The sequence below is a fragment of the Argentina silus genome, assembly GCF_951799395.1.
Source record: "Argentina silus genome assembly, chromosome: 10".
Taxonomy (NCBI): domain Eukaryota; kingdom Metazoa; phylum Chordata; class Actinopteri; order Argentiniformes; family Argentinidae; genus Argentina; species Argentina silus.
Genome location: NC_139664.1, coordinates 8646078 through 8661865, shown reverse-complemented (window position 1 = coordinate 8661865; position 15788 = coordinate 8646078). Strand labels below are relative to the sequence as shown.

Sequence of the window (15788 nt, the reverse complement as noted above, 5' to 3'; positions counted from 1 at the left end):
TTTTTTTAGAAGGGGAGAGAGGTTATTGGAAAGGAAAGGAGAACAACGTTATGAGAGATTTGCCTTTTATAAATTCTATTTTTGGGCTTTTGAGAAAGGGAAGGATGGACAAATAATCGCTGAAATGTGAATTTCTTTAAATAAAATAAATATTTACAGGTTGTTTTCTCATGAAGTTGTCATGGTTCTGCATGGGAGATGTCATAATGTGGGATTATAACAGAGGATTGTAAACTTTCAATAAAATACTTTTCAGAAATTACATTCATTCTACATGTGTCTTAAGTGTGATCCGTATTATTTTTTATACAAAAAATTGCTCTTTATATCGATCCATACAAAAATTACTGAGAAGACTTCTAGCGCAATAAAAGATACTTAATCAGTTCAGCGACACATTGATAAACAGAGAGAAAGGAACTCTGCCTTTTGTTTCATTTTATTAAAATGGGACAAAGATAAATGTGGTAATAAAAGAAAGAAAAAAAGCACAACATGCTTATAAACACAAATATACAATGTAAAAAATATATTGTATCGCTGTCCACTGATGTCATGTTTGATCTCCTGGTAAATGGGGTCTTGGGGCCTTTTTCACTAGCCTGTGTGTGTGCGCACCCCTTTCTGTGCAGCTCTGAGAGGGGTATTTGCTTTTACCAATTATTGTGTGTGTGTGTCAGTCTCTTCCATGTCTTGTGTGTGTAAATAATGTATGTGTTGATATTATATTGTGAAGTCCTCACATCTTCTCCTCTCCTTCTTTCTTGACTTTGACAAACTCTGCCATATTGGAGAAGTATTTCTGGTTGGCCTCAGCCACCTTCTTCTCTGCAGCCCCTGGGTTCACTATCTCTAGCCCCTGAGAAGGACAGAAGAAAGACAGGAAAAGAGTGTTAGAAGAATTTTATATTCCACCCGAATGTTCCACCCGTAAATCCATACAGACCTTTTTTAGATTAACATGTTTCAACTACTAAACAATCATGTGACATGCAATGCAACTTCTTAGAGTAATTAGTGTTCTTCAAGAAAATATTGTTAGAATTTGTGACTTGATGAATAACAAAAGTAGATTGAAAGGGTTAATTTCCAGAGCAGGTTGTACCTGTAGAGGAGTGAAGGCTACGCTGGAGCTGATTCCTGACGAGCGATCTCTGACTGTGGACTTTCCTCCATACGTCATACTCTGCTTCTGCAGAGTTCTCTGTTAGGGCACAGACAAAGACAGAATTACATTGTTTATTAGTGCAGTTGTAGATATAGAAAATGAAAAATGCTACCTGTAAATTATACAGGATTTTAAAATCACCCATAACATCAACCTGTGAGAAAGTGAAAGCAAGGCGCTTTGATCCTAGGTTAAGGGTAAACCTCTAACAGTGTTAGTTTACCTGTAGGGACTTGGATATCCTGGCCTTGGTGGCCTCGTTGACCTGGGCCTGTCTGACACGCCCACTGCCACTCTTCCCCAGCTGGCCCAAGCTGAAGCCCAGATCCTCCTGGTACGCATCATCCTCAATCTGACAGACAGAGACGAAGGGGTTTAAACAACATTACATACATGATGCTGTTATTGCAGTTTCTGGTTCGCCCTCTTGTTTTGTTAATAAAGTCAAGTGTGAATAAATTGTGCCCTGATAAATCTTGAAATACAAAGAAACAGTGCTGACGTCTGCAAAGGTCATTCTGTTGGCGTGTTTCCTGATCTCCGTCAGTCCCAGGCGCTCCTTCATCTTACGATATCTGTAGAGAGATCGAAGAGACAGTTTAAATCAGTGAAGAGGAGGAGATGACACCACTAATACTGCTGCAACCTCTCTATTATATCTTCAGAGAGTATACACTGCTACCCTCTGAGGCTACATTCAGTAGGGCTGAATGTTCAGAAAGATGCTGATACATGTTCTGTGTATAGAATAGGTATGCCAGCCAGGTTCAGTACCTCCTTCCTCCTCTCTTCTTCCTCTGTCCGTCCAGAGGGGCTGGCAGAGGTTTGACCGTCTTCACTGGTGGAGGCTCCTGCCACTTATCAAACTTCTTCTCTATCTCCTCCCTCAGATCGTAGCCCACCTGCAGAGACGAACACAGGAGTTCATCAGTAAAATTATCAATGAATTAGCCAGCCAATTTCTCTTACACAGCCAAACCGCAAAGCCTTTTAGTACATTATTAATACCTCCCTCCCTCCACAACCCCTCCCACTCTTACCTTGCCGTCTGAGCTCTCATGGAAGCTGTCTACTCGGGAAGCCAGTGTGCACTTTGCTGACACCAGTCTGGCCGCCTTCCTTCTCAGGTCCTACACAACAATGGGATATATATCTGTTAGCCACTTGCTACAATGTTAACATAAAAAGCTACATAAATGAGAAAGACATCAGAGCACAAAGTTGCCCCAGATGTGTACAGACCGGGGGTAGTGTCTGGACAAAGTCACAGTGGTAGATGTAGCCTGTGTGGGGGAGCAGGGAGGTGCTGCTGAACCCTGACAGGTTCCTCCTCTGGGCCCCCAGCAGCATCAAGTTACAGGCTGGCATCTTAGACAGGTTAGTCAGGCCTCCAGCAATACCTACCAGGAGAGAGGGAGGAGGGTGGGTAAAGAATAAGGGAAAGAAAAAGGAGGAGGGGGAGAAAGAATTTAACAGATTACCCAAATCCTAAATTTCTCTGAAAGTTCAGTAGATAAGACTTTAAATTGTGTAGTCAGTATTCCTGGCCATCTCTCAGCTCCTCACTCACCCATGATCTTAGCAGCAGTCGAGGCTCCAACAATGACGGACAGATTAGGAGCGATGAATGACATCCTGGACTCCACGTATTCATAAATCCTGTGTTTTGATTGGTTCAGCTCGAGAGACATGTCACAGGCCTCTTCCAATCGCTTCAGTTCATCATCACCCAACAGTGTCCTAAAAACATAAATCATGTTATCACTTTACCATCACTGAAAACAATACATGCTGTCAAGGTCCCATTGGTTGACCTCTCACCCCTGTGTGGTAGAGGCGGTGACACTGACAACCATGATGGTGGCATTGGTCAGGATCTGCTGTAGATTCTCATTGTTCTTGCACTTGTCCAGGTTATTACCCAATTCCTGAGGAGACAGACAGACACTGGATTTATCCAACAGCGATCCAACAGAGTTACAGAGAAAAATTAATATTGACAATATTGTTTTTTCGTATATTACAACATATTACACAAGTAAACAGTCGCACCTTGACTGTCCGGACGTAATCAAGAGCATTTGGCACCAGGGACTCGAGCTCAGGGAACCTCTTGGAGTACTTGTCACGAACAAACTTGTGAATTATGTCTGATGGAAAGAGAAACAAAGTAAGAGTTGTAAAATATGTTTATTATACTGGTATGGACTTGTAGGCTTGATTGTACATGCTTAGTAGATTGGTGTATATGGTGAATATGTATTCATGTTGGGCCTGCACGCCTGTGTATCACACGTTTGAAAACTCACTCAGTTCGTTCTCGATCTCTACTGTGAGGTTGTTGGCTGCTACGATCAGTTTGTATTCTGGGTCTGATTCCACTGGACCAGAGACTAATGAGGGAGGGGAGAGAGCAGTCAGTCAACACCATATGAATACAATATGAATCTGTCCTATTCTATTATATATGGTTTCTATGGAAGGGGAATGGCAGACGCAACTTAATGACTTAATTCTAGTGTGTGAATGTAACATGGATGTCCAATGCAGGGATTTCTCTACAGCAGCATTCACAATTTTCATGACAGTAATGTGTCTTATCTTTCCATCCCTCCAGAACAGGACTTCTTACGGCTAAACAGTGCTGCTGTGTCCTCTAGGAGGGGACAGATATATGTTTGTTACAGGAAGAATGAAGACGGGTCAACACTCACCTTCTTCAGAGTTCTTGCTCTGTTTCTCGACATAATATCCAATTTTGTCCATGATCTCTGAAAACTGTGGACATGTAAATCGAGGGTTATTAAACATTTTGAAAAGTATCAGCTGTTCAATGCTTTATCTTCTATCAGATAATTAACATGCGAGCCACAGGGTAAGACAGACAAACATAAAACAGCCTCCTCACCTGTTTGCTGTTGCGGAGCTTAGCAATGGACGCCACACTCTCAGCGCTGCTGTAGTCCACTTCCATTTCCTCTGGGATGTCCTCCAACCCTCCCTCCGCCTGTCCCTCCCCAGCCTCCCCATCACTCTCCCCCTCCTCACCCCCTGGGTATAGTCCTTCCTCCCCTTCATCACCAGCCTCCTCTAGATCTGCCAGGAGCTCGTCCGCCAGAGACATCTGTAGAAACAACACAAAGGCAATGAAACAGTCGAGGAAAGGATGAGTGAGAGTCAATGTAGAGCTTTAGTGGAAGGGAGTAGAGGGGATAGTGCATGTCATAATTCATCTTTGAATAATATTTGGACATCGTAGTCCTACTGTTTAAACATTTTCTGAGGATTAGAAACAAGAAAACGTGAAAGTTCCCAGCTAAACCACACTATCTGGCCTAAGTTAATTTATGGGTTTGTTAAAACCCATATAAGCGAACATACATTCATTAGAACGCCATGACACCGAGATATGCCATTATTTCCACCAACAGCTCGCACGAGATTAAAATTAGCTAGAATTAGCCATTATTTCACTAACTTGCTTGGACCTGGCATGGTTAGCACAGCTAATGTAAGCTAGCTGAGCTAGCTAAATAGGTCAACGTTAGTTCTCTATATATATGTGTGTGTGTGTTATATTTGGGACCATACGCTCATCCAAAGAACTTACCTCGCAAGTTTGAAACTCCTGCCGTCCAAAGAAAAGCCAAAAAGCGAAGAAACTGCAAAGTGTCGTCTCCTTTTACTTGCAATTGTTTGGTTGTAACTACTACGACGATACACGACGCACAATAAATGCGTCATGATAAATTAACCAACGGAATGTCAGAAGTCTTGTAGGGATGTTGAGCAAAGGTTTCTGGGAATTGCTGTGTTTGGGATAAGCCGCATTAGATAAGCCAAGCAAAGCGACCCCTCTGTTTTCATCAGGGCCCAAACATTTCCAGTGTCTGTCAGTATTTATATGTGGAATGCTTTTCATATTCAGTGGATAGCCATTTATTTCGTTGCGTAGATTCTCTATTGGACGTGGGGGCTTTGATCATCTTGTCTCATCCATGTTGTTTCATAATGGAATAATAATCAGTGAAGGGGATGGAGAAATGGGATTATTTTTTTGTTTGTTAGCCCCATCACTTGAACCATCCATTGTTAGATAACACTGTCCTTTCATCCTTAGATTCAGGTAAGAAAAGCATTCTATTTGTAGCCCAGTCTCCTTTCTCATAAAAATCAATACTCTTACCTTGTGAATATAATACAGTACAATTTATTCTCATCAAACAGTTCAATAAATGTATCACAGTTTTTATGTTATTTTTATTTCCCCGGTTTTATACATTATTCCATGAAACCCATTCTTTAAACAATACAGGTTTTAAACCGACATTGAAACAGACTAAACAAATGGACTAGTTGGACCTTGACTGCATGATGGATTGTTATTAGTAAAAAATAAAATAACAGATACATCAACTGATGGAGTTATTTACTGATGAAAGGCTTCAATTTTTTCATGCTAAGCTACATTAATTGTCCTCAAACAAAGTAAAAGAATGACAAGACAACTATAAATTCAGTAACATTAGAAAATAATGAAACATATTATAGTTACATTAGAGGACATAGTTAAGTACATGATGGTTGATATAAAGACATTAAATTATACAAAATACTTTTTAGTAATTAAGAGGTTTGGGAAAATATCTTAATAGCTTTATTTGTTATGAGGGACTGATAAATCAAGAAAGTATTACCTAAATGCATTTTGTCCCAAACAATTCTGAGAGATAAAATGAATTGCACCAAAATAAATAAACAATATTTACATAGTATGGAAATCCATTTTGAATAAATAAATCCATGAATCAATAAATAATAGTAAAGCTTGAATAAAAAGTATACAGAAACATAGCTTGTTTTCATTTTTTCGTGCAGTCTAAGAATACATCTAAATTAAACAGCTCTAAAATGATATTGTATACACTTGTATCACTATCTTTGTACAAATGCTGAATAAGTACTCTCAAATACAGGAGTTAAGCTTGTTTTCTGTCCCCAACTGCTGCCTAGAAGAATGACTGAATGACTGACTGTCTGACTGACTGCAATGAAAACCATTTTTACAAAGTGAAGATTTCAATCCAAGCTTTCACATAGACAGATAGATAACTAAAGAAAGTGCCTTCCCCCTACAGATGGGGAAAAGTACAACAGAAAGAAGCAGAAAAAGATGTTAAGCTGGTACACAATAAGACTCCCATTGCATAGCCGTCAAATCTGTTTCAGATTTTACAAAGCTCCAGGCTCCTCTTCGCCTAGGACAAGCTACCTTTGCCACTGGCCACGTCCAGCCAATGTCTATAAACCAACCTCTATGTACAGTGGCAAAGGGAGGAGTTATCAACCACCTGGATTTAAGGTCTTCCACATATAAGATCCTGTAGCTGGTAAAACCTGGAATGTGTCCAGCTTCTAGAACGGGAGTCTTTTCTTTCCGTTGCCCGATCGATACAAAAATAGCCTCTGAGAATGGTTGGTGGTTTGGGGTGTAATTCACTGGCCACTCTCAGAGGGTTCTGGTCTCAGGGTTCAAGACCAACCGCTGAGTATTCCCGGAACACCACGTCACACCAAGTGGGGGTCGTCGGCAGGACTGACAGTGAAGCGCGATGATGTCACCGAGTTGGCCCCCATGGGCGACCTTGGTTTGATTGACAAGTCCTCTTTTCTTTTGGAGTCTTTGCCTTTGCTGTTCGCTCCTGATGGAAAGACAGGAGTTTGATGTAAGTTTGATTTACAAACACAACCAGGCACTGTCTTAGCACAGTGCATGAACACTTGCATTGCAGGCAGCTATGAATTGATGAAGTTACTCATGGCAATGCAGCCAAAAAGGAAATGCTAAAAATTCATCTATATCTATTAGTGAATAAAGAGCTGAATCACTGCTTTATAGACATTTCCAAGTTAAAAATAAACTCTTTACAAGGAACACTTCCTCCTTAAAGAGCTTTGAACTGTTCAACTCTGCAGGCTGAGAGAGATCATGAAAGCATCTAATTTTGGTGTTGATGTGCTCATGTATATAAAAAACCCAGAGGGGATTCTGAGCCAAAACTCTCATTATTCTGTGAAATGAAGCGATCACTGTGAGAGACTGAGAGTGGCCGGCAATTGGAGACCAAATTAAAACTAGGTGGAAAACATATCTTAGGCTTGCATTGTTGAGCACAAGATTTATGTCCCCACTCAATTCTACATGTCACAGTGTGTGGGGAATAATTACAGGAGATTAATTCTGGCCACATATCTTGAGAAGGTATGGGGGGAAATGAGGGCTCTCAGTTTCAGTGGGTGGGGATAAAGTCACGCTATTTAATAGGAGCTGTCGGCTTGTGATGTCAACAGAGTTTCTATTAGCCTTCAGTAAATGTAGACAAACAAAAACAGAACCCTTTCACTCAGCATGAGATAGGTGCATCTATAGACTAAAATTCCCCCGCACCCTCCCCTTGAATATAGACATACGTACCATGTAAATCAAATTTAGTGCTTTTGCCAGGGGCTGGAGCTGGGCTGGTGGGGGCGGAGCTACCCAGCTCATTGGTTGGAGTTTCCTGTCCCACAAAGTTGAGAAGAAGAGTCAGGGATTGAAGATCCGGTGGCTTTACATATAGCACATACAAGTATTCACAAGTTCAAGTTTGAAATATACTGTACGGGACAAAACAAAACAAATACCTGATCAAAGAGATAGACAGTGACATCATCAAAAAAAGACACATTTCTTCCTCTATCTTTCTCTTTGTCCATTGGTTCCCGTGGCGACTTAAGCAGACTCCTCAGCCCCACCCTTTTGTCAACATCTGTTTCAGTGACAACAATCACTCTCCTGGAGCTTTCATCTTCATGCTCTTCCTCCTCATCCTCGTCAGGGTCACTTCCTGTTGACATGCCCCTCCTTCTCCCACTCCTGTCTCGATTTAACCCCCCCTCCCCAAATCCCCTTTTGGGACTTGGGGAGAGAGGGAGAGCAAGAGCGAGAGGAGGGAGGGAGAGGGAGAGGCGAGCCAGTTTGGCTGTGAAAGAAAAAATAGGAAGATAGGTTTAGGTGCAAAGCCTCAAGCTTACCCACTTTAATCACACCAAACATTATAATATATAATGTATTGACAGTTAAAGGATAATTTTCAGACACACAAAATACTTTAGGGGTACCCTTCATTGCTTGATTTGCCACAGGCTGAGGGGGTGTAGTTTCAGGCTGCTCGATCACAGTAAGTGGTTCACTGGTATTCCCAACCGACTCACACTGGGGTCCTGGACCTGGACCTAGGGCTGGTTCCTGCTCCTCTTTGCTATGGACCAGAGAGTAGTTCATCAAAACATGTTAACTGTGACTCTTTCTTACCCGTCAATGTCTGTCATTAATAATACAATTGACATTCTAAGGCCCTTATGAAAGTCCTTGGTGGGATGATACCAAAGATCTTAATCATTAAAAAAAATACATGTGCACTGTACTGCTGAGATGCCACAAACTGATGGATAGGCTAGAAAATAACTTTTACGTTTTCATTTAGAAAATTTGAAAATCTCTAAATTATTCACCAAAGCAGTTGATGGGTCTCTAATGAAAGAGAACAAACCTTTCAGTGTCTTTGTCTTTCACACTGAGTTGGTCCCCCCCGCTGTCATCTGTGGTCTGGTCTCCCCAGGGCCGGATAGTGACAGTTTCACTCACTGTTGCTCCCCAGAGTACATTTGATTTAACATTCTCACTGAGTGAGAACTGCAGCCTCTCCTCACACACCTGTGGAAAAGGTACAGGGATTAAGACAACTGCATACAATTGAAACAAAATGGGTTTCAAATAATGAATACTGAGAAAATAAGACGTTACGCTTTTATGTTTACCTGCATCATTAGGCCATTTTTAGTGGGCATTTTTGAAAGTGACCTCTGATCCTTGGAATCCGAAGAATGGCACGGTGAAGGGGATGATGGGCCCTGCAGTTCACACCTCTCCTCTTCAGGGGAAGGTTTGGTCCCAGAACCCAGGACCACTGATGGAGCCGACCTGGCCAGCTTATCTGAGTTCTCAGAGATTCCATCTACTTCCTCCTTTAGTTCCACTCTCCTCTTGCCCTCAGGAGTTGAGGTTCCATGGGTCTCTTCACCATCTTTATCTGTCTCTCCAGCACTCCTGGGTTTCTGGTCCGGTGACTTCTTAAAAGACTCCAGCAGTTCCAGGTTCCCTAGAAAGAGATCACCCAGAGTGTCCTCCTCATCCCCGGATATGCAGCACAGCTGCTCCAGTTTCTCAAAATCCTCCAGGGCCTCCTCGTCCAAATCCTTCCACTCAGAGATCAATAGCTCTGGGATGGAGTTAAGTGAACGCTGGGGGAAGGACGGGAGGATTGTGGACGTTTTCTGGTCCAGGTTATTTTTGACGTCCTTGCCCACTGTATTGGATGCAAGATGGGTCTGGTTTTGACTGTCCTCTGGAAAAGATGGAAGCATTGGTCGCACAGGTGAGAGGTCAAGATTGGCTGAGATCCCTCTGCTTTGAGTTGTGGTGGGTGGTAACTCTGGAGGGGGTGGTTCTGGCGCATCTGTGAGGGTGGGGGGCATCTGGTGGTCCCTTTCAGCATAAGCAATGTAATCTGGGCTCAAATCCTCCAAGTTCATTTGACTGATCTCCTCCTCTAGTCCTACGACAGAAGGTGGTGGACTAGGAAAAGAGTCGTCCAAACTCTCCAACTTATCATCTTGTACTTCAAGGTCTATACTGGGAGGGGGACTGGGGAAGCCTACAGAACTGAAGTTGTCTAGTTGTGGATCAGACTGATCTATAAAAGAGGCTAACTCCTCCTGCATCTGCAAGCCATTATCATTGGAACAATACAAAGGGTCAGATAGAAGAGATATGTCCCTTAAATTCTCTCTCACAATTACAATGTCTGTCTTCTCCTCTCTCTCCTGCTCCACAAGCGGGTGAGTTAATTCAGCTTCTTCAATGTGTATGCTTTGCTCGATATCTTCCAGGCCTGACAAGTCTAACTGGGGTGCTTCAGTGATGCAAATGGCTATATTCTCTATTGTGTGAGTGAGACGGTTCTCTAATTCCAAGCCCTGCTCTTGTTCAACAATATTTTCGTCTGCTGACCCTCTTTCGATTTGGACCTCACTGAGCTGATTCTGAGAAAATCTGTTGAAGTTCTGATTCTCCTCAGTCTCAATTACGTCATTCTGTAAAGACATCATTTGATCCTGAGTGTCTCTGCCTGTTTCTGTAAATGAGGTAGAACGCTCCCTCCCTTGACCAAATGTCTCTTCTTGTTCTGGGATTTCTATATTTTCTATATTTTCTACCTCAGCTTCCAATTGATCATCAACTTCATCTGGATTTTCAATATTTTCCACCTGCTGTACCTCCAATGCCTGGGTTACCTGTTGGATTTCTATGCTTCCAGAATCCCTGTTGGACATAGACTGTTTCTGGGGTAACTCTCCCTCAATTTCCACATAACCTGTCCATGACTGCAACTCTTCATTGGACACCTCCTTACAGCTTTGGAGGATGGTTGGATGAGTTTCACTCCCTGCCAATTCATCATTCTCCTCAGCTTCCCAGAACTCACGCCCCACTACCAGACGCTCCCTCTCCTCCCAGGCCTCCATCCCAAACCCTGAAAAGAATTCTGACCCCAGTTCGACTTCTGGGTTCCTGTTCTCCGAAGAGGCCCACTGATCGTTCTCGGCTGGCCATAGGTGCAAGTCTTCTTGGTGGAACCGGTGGCAGTCAAACTCGCCCCTCACCACTCCTCCCACTCTCCCCTCATCCTCCTCCAGAGTATTCCACAGCTCTTTAGTCTTGAGCTCAAGGTCCTTAGACGACTCCCGGTCAGTGTTATCAGCAGAGCTCTCCCTACTCAGAGACCCACTCTGGCTTTCCCTCATCGCCCCTCTCTGTGGTGACTTCTCATTCAAGGCGGTACACAGCTCTCCAGCGGCTAACTGTTTCTCTGTCTCTGACTTGGCCTTTGCCCTCTCATCCTCAGTCTCCTCTGAGTAACACAGGTTTCTCAGGCCAAGTTCATTGGCATCTGTGCGTTGGATCTCCAATCCTTGCCCTTCTTCTTTCTCAGACACTTCAACTTCCCCCTCAGCCCAGAAAGAACGAGACAAACCACTCTCTCCACCATTGATCGACTCTCCATTGTTTGGCTCAAGTATTGCTGGGATGTCATCACTCAGTTTTGCCTCACTGGTTTGAATACCATAGAACCTTGATAATCTGGATTCTCTGTTATCATGGTCACTGTGTGATGGTGTCACTGGTTTCGTACTGTCGTTTACATCATGGTGTGCGCTCAATGGAGGGTGATCATTGACTTTCTGTTCAATACCAGGGGATTGTTCATCCTCAAGGCTTGATATGCAATTCTTTGTCTGAATGCCTGGTAATGATTTCAAACTATCTGCATCAGCGATGTTATGAGAAAGTAAGGTCAAGTCTTTGACTGTAGAATCCTGAAAACTGAAATCATTTGACTGTACATGTGAAATCACACCATCTCTGTAATCATTATCTACCTCAGTTCCCTCATTGTATGAGAACCCTTTCAGGGGCTCATTATCCAAATTAGAGAAGAGCTTTGCAATAAACTCAACACTACCTTTTGTCTGTGGATCATCAGATAGTAGCCCTTTTCCGTTGGACTCTCTACTCTCATTCTGGAATATTCCAGAATCTTCTCTCTGTTCAGATTCTAGCCCTGCCACTTGTACTTCTTCTCTCACACTGAGATTGTTCTCCTGAACATGTTTCAGTCCATCATCATCAATGTGAGCCATATCCTTCTCATGAGCATTTTGATACAGAACCTTCTTTTCATCAGAGATCCGAATAGTTTCATTCTCCCTCCCTATGTTGATTTTCCCTTCGTTTTTCAAAACCCTCTGACTCTTCTTCAAGGGACTCTTATCTCCTGTTTCACCCTCTTCTTCCATCTCTATCTTTTCCTCGATTCCCATCAACATCCCCCTCTCTCCTCCGCGTCCGCTGCTGGGTCGGGAAACAATCAGTCCATCACTGCCCCTCCTGCTGAGTCCCTCCACCTCCAAGTCGCTGTCAGAGAAGTAAGCAGAGTCTCGGTGGGGGGTTTCAGTCCCCAGAGCCCTCCATCCTCCACCGCCCCCTCCTCCCCCCACCCACGGGTCGCTAGGCGTGAGACAGTCTGCTGAGCTGGAGGTCAATGGTGAGAGGACTGAGTCTGTGGGGGTGATGGCAGAGAGAGAGATGTCAGAGGATGGGTCCCAGTCTGGGGTTGTTGGAGTGGCTGCAGCCTCTAGAGGCAACACAGAATCACTGGAGCTAATGGCTACCATCTCAGATCTGTGACATTTATTGTCTTTCTGTGAGTTCTCTAAACAGCTCTTTACATTCGTATCATGTGCCTCTTTTCTCTCTCTGAAGTCTGCCTCGTTTTGACTGCTACAGCCTTTTGAACTCTCTGAATAACCTTCCTTGTAATATTTAGATTCAATTTCACATGCTCTGTCTGTTTCTGATTTCTCTGTTTCTGATTCATGTGAAATGTCATCAACCTCCTCCGGTAGGTGATCCTCTGCCGCTGTACCGCTGGCCTCAGCTTCACCTTTCATTAGCTCACAATTCCTTTTAACCACAGTTACTTGACTCTTGCTCTCTGTCTCATCTGCAGAAATGTGTGATTTATTATCACGCGGCACACTCTCAGATTCTTCTACATCTTCAGTTACACTGTCCTGTGACAAAGACTGAACTTGAGCCTGTCTTGATAGCTCTACCCTATCTCTAGCTCGTTCTTCTTCCCTAACTGGTAAGGCAGGGCAGTCTGAAAAGTCCTCTGCTTTAGAACAGGGGGATGTTTGGTTGAGTAGTAGGCCATTTTTGGGCATTATCTCTGAAAAGACAAAGTCATCAGGTTGGGACTGGGAGTCTGAGTGGGAATCCGTAGGACATTGCTCCTCCTGTTTAACTGCCTGTTTATTTGATCCTATTTGCAGGACTGGGATTTCAGGCCGTATGGTCACCTTGATCTCGCTCTTTTTTGCCCGCTTGGTAACTTGAGCGTAAATGGCCTCTGTTGGTGTGTCATCTTTGCCTTTGTTAGACACTCGTATTGAACTCTCAGATTGAAATCTGATAGTCTGGGAGGAGTCAGGATCTATGCATATGGACTCATATTCGGGTGACATTGGAGTGGGGGATTGAGAAAAATCTTCGCCCTGCTTGTTGGAGGCAGCTGCATTTTGTCTTGATATAATCTCTGTCAGAAATGTCTCAGCTGATTGTATCTCCTTCAGAAATTCTTCTCTGGTCATCTCTTCCTTCTGTGACTCCTGAAACTCTGACTCATCCTCCCTTCTGATGGTGATTTCAGAGAGAAGGGACCTGGATCTCCTCATGCCTCTGGAGTAGGCCTCCTCAGCCTCAGCATAAGATGGCAGGCCGGGGGCGCAAGTGTAAGGACGCGACCTTGAGCCTGGTGGGTGGAGGTATTTCACAGGGTCTCTCTCTGGATCTCCATCTGTATCCATCCTTCCTGTGTTGATCTCTGTGAGGAAAAGATCCTTCTGGAAAGAGCCTTTCCTGACAGAATGCTCCTCATCAGCTCCCATCACTGTGTTGTGTCTTTCTGACCCCCACGACTGTCCTGCAGACCCCAGCTCTGTGACCAGCGACTGGGACCGACGCATCCCTCTTGAGGGCTGGAGGAAGTTCCCTGACCTCTCTCCATCTCTCTTCTCCTCCTTCTCCCTCTCTCCCTCCCATGAGGTCTTTCCCTCTTCTGACTGTGCCTCGTTAGACTCTGTAACACTGGAGATCTCGGTCAGAAACAGGTGCATGGGGGATTTCTTGGCGGTGGCCACATGATCCGCCTGCAGCTCCGCATCCTCCCTCCAGATGGCAGGCAGGATGGTGGCGAGGCGTGACTGGGTTCTCTTCATCCCCCGGGAGAAGAGCTCGGCCGTGGCTGGGTCTGCGTCCTCAGACAGGCTGGAGTGTGTGATGGTGGTTCCCTCTCCACCGTTGCTGGATTTCTCAGGAGACATGAAGGGGGAGTCATCCTCCTCGTCCGAGTAGGTGGGACTGGAGGATGAGTGCCTCTCAAATTTGGGAACCGTGGACTGGGAGCGGGATATGTTGGTGTACACCGGGCGTAAGGGGTTTTGGCGGCGTACAGGAGAGTCAAAGTCTTTTTTGTGGGAATGGGAATTATCCCTGGAGTTGTGCAAGGATGCAGCACGCCTCACACCGCCTTGTCTGTCAGAGTAGTCACAGGATAGCGGGTCTCTTTGAGAGTACGACTGGGGCTTGCTGTACCTGGAATAGGTGTCTCCTCCAGCATAGCCATGGTAGAGTCCTCTTTGGGGTTTGTAGTGAGGCGGTAGTGGGGGAGGACACATTTGGGGAGGGGGGTAAATGGGGTGGCTGGACTGTGGTATGGATGGGGAGAGGGACGGGGATGGGGGCAGGGTCTGGCGAGGACGGTGGAACCCCAAATGGTCATAAGACGACGGGGGGCAGCTGCCCAAGTGGTGGGGGTCTGTTTCGATTTTGCCACCCATGGAGCTGGAGTAGTGACCCAACCCCATTGCTCTGTGGTAGCCCAGTGGAGGGGCAGGAAGGGGGCGAGAGTGGAGGTGGCTGCCCGAGGACATGGACATGGAGCGGGGCTTCGGAGGGAGGACTGGGGCTTGGGAATCAGTGGTCGACCCCCTCTCCCCGTCACCATCTTCTTCCTCCTCATCATCCCCTAAATCCACCACTGAGAAGTCAGTCACCCTACTGGAGGTGTCTTTGAACTCCGCCACGCCCGTGTTGGAAACCAGTAGCTGTACCTCGCTGGATCGGATGGTCTGGATGCTTTTCCCGCCTCGCCCTCCATACTCCTCCTCAGAACTATAGGGACCGCGCTCTTTCCCTAACATTCCACTGCGAATCTCCACCAGCTCCAGATCTCCAGGACACATTGAGTCTGAGCGGAAAGAGTGTGCTTTCCCTTTAAGAGTTGGGGACTTATCCTGAGGAGTGTGCTCCTCCAACCTGATGTAGTACTCACTGGCAAGGGAGGGGCTACGAGCACTTATCACAGGGACAACGGTGGGTGTGTCCAGGGACTGTCTGTGAGTGTGGTTAGCTGTTGGGATTGGCTGGGGAGGGGGAAGTGGTTTGTAGCCCCGCCTTGCGTGAGCCTTCTCCCAGAAGTACTCAAAATTCAAGCCTTTGCTGGTTTCCGTTACTGTCAGGATGTCATCAAGTTCAGATGAGGATGAGGTGATGCAGTTCCCCACAGGGTCCAGCAGGGGGTAGGAGTTCCCCCTGTCATCCCTCCCGTACTCCCTCTCTCTCTGACGTTCACTTGCTGCAATCTGGAAGGGCGGTGGACGGAGGGAATCCCAACGTCTCTCAAAGGACTCCTCGCTCTCCCCTCTCCTCCCTCTCCCTTCCTCATACTCCTCATCCTCATCCTCTTCTTCTCCCAAACTCCCCCTGGACATCCCTCGCTCTGCGGCCATGAGGGAGGAGAGAAGGAGGAATACCTCAGCGATGGAGGGGCGTTGGGATGGATTGAGCCAGCAGGACTGCATGATCTCATACCTGTAAGAGGCGTAAGGAAAGACA

The 15788-nt window shown here is 45.2% G+C and overlaps 2 protein-coding genes across 2 annotated transcripts; both read right to left on the bottom strand.

The window, feature by feature from the left end:
* Positions 1–404: 404 nt before the first annotated feature.
* Positions 405–4886, bottom strand: prpf31 (PRP31 pre-mRNA processing factor 31 homolog (yeast)). The gene is made up of 14 exons (XM_083679298.1): positions 4779–4886; positions 4077–4292; positions 3883–3946; positions 3478–3561; positions 3221–3318; positions 2990–3096; positions 2739–2908; positions 2411–2568; positions 2209–2298; positions 1943–2070; positions 1671–1743; positions 1392–1520; positions 1106–1204; positions 405–859 (listed from the first exon to the last, which is right to left on the bottom strand). Exons 2-14 carry the CDS (start codon positions 4290–4292, stop codon positions 740–742), a joined length of 1536 nt encoding a protein of 511 aa, XP_083535424.1. The 5' UTR covers positions 4779–4886; the 3' UTR covers positions 405–739.
* A 1850-nt stretch (positions 4887–6736) lies between these two features.
* On the bottom strand, positions 6737–12505 carry lmtk3 (lemur tyrosine kinase 3; the record flags this gene model as incomplete). The annotated part of the gene is made up of 8 exons (XM_083678631.1): positions 6737–6870; positions 7644–7728; positions 7853–8190; positions 8330–8469; positions 8761–8924; positions 9029–9991; positions 10565–11512; positions 11918–12505. 8 exons carry the CDS (start codon positions 12503–12505, stop codon positions 6737–6739), a joined length of 3360 nt encoding a protein of 1119 aa, XP_083534757.1.
* Positions 12506–15788: the final 3283 nt, after the last annotated feature.

Coding starts and splice junctions, on each gene's coding strand:
- prpf31 (XM_083679298.1), bottom strand. CDS start 4,292: ATGTCTCTGGCGGACGAGCTCCTGGCAGATCTAGAGGAGGCTGGTGAT. Junction 3,319..3,477: donor AGAGATCGAGAACGAACTGA/GTGAGTTTTCAA, acceptor TCTTTCCATCAG/ACATAATTCACAAGTTTGTT. Junction 3,097..3,220: donor ATTACGTCCGGACAGTCAAG/GTGCGACTGTTT, acceptor CTGTCTCCTCAG/GAATTGGGTAATAACCTGGA.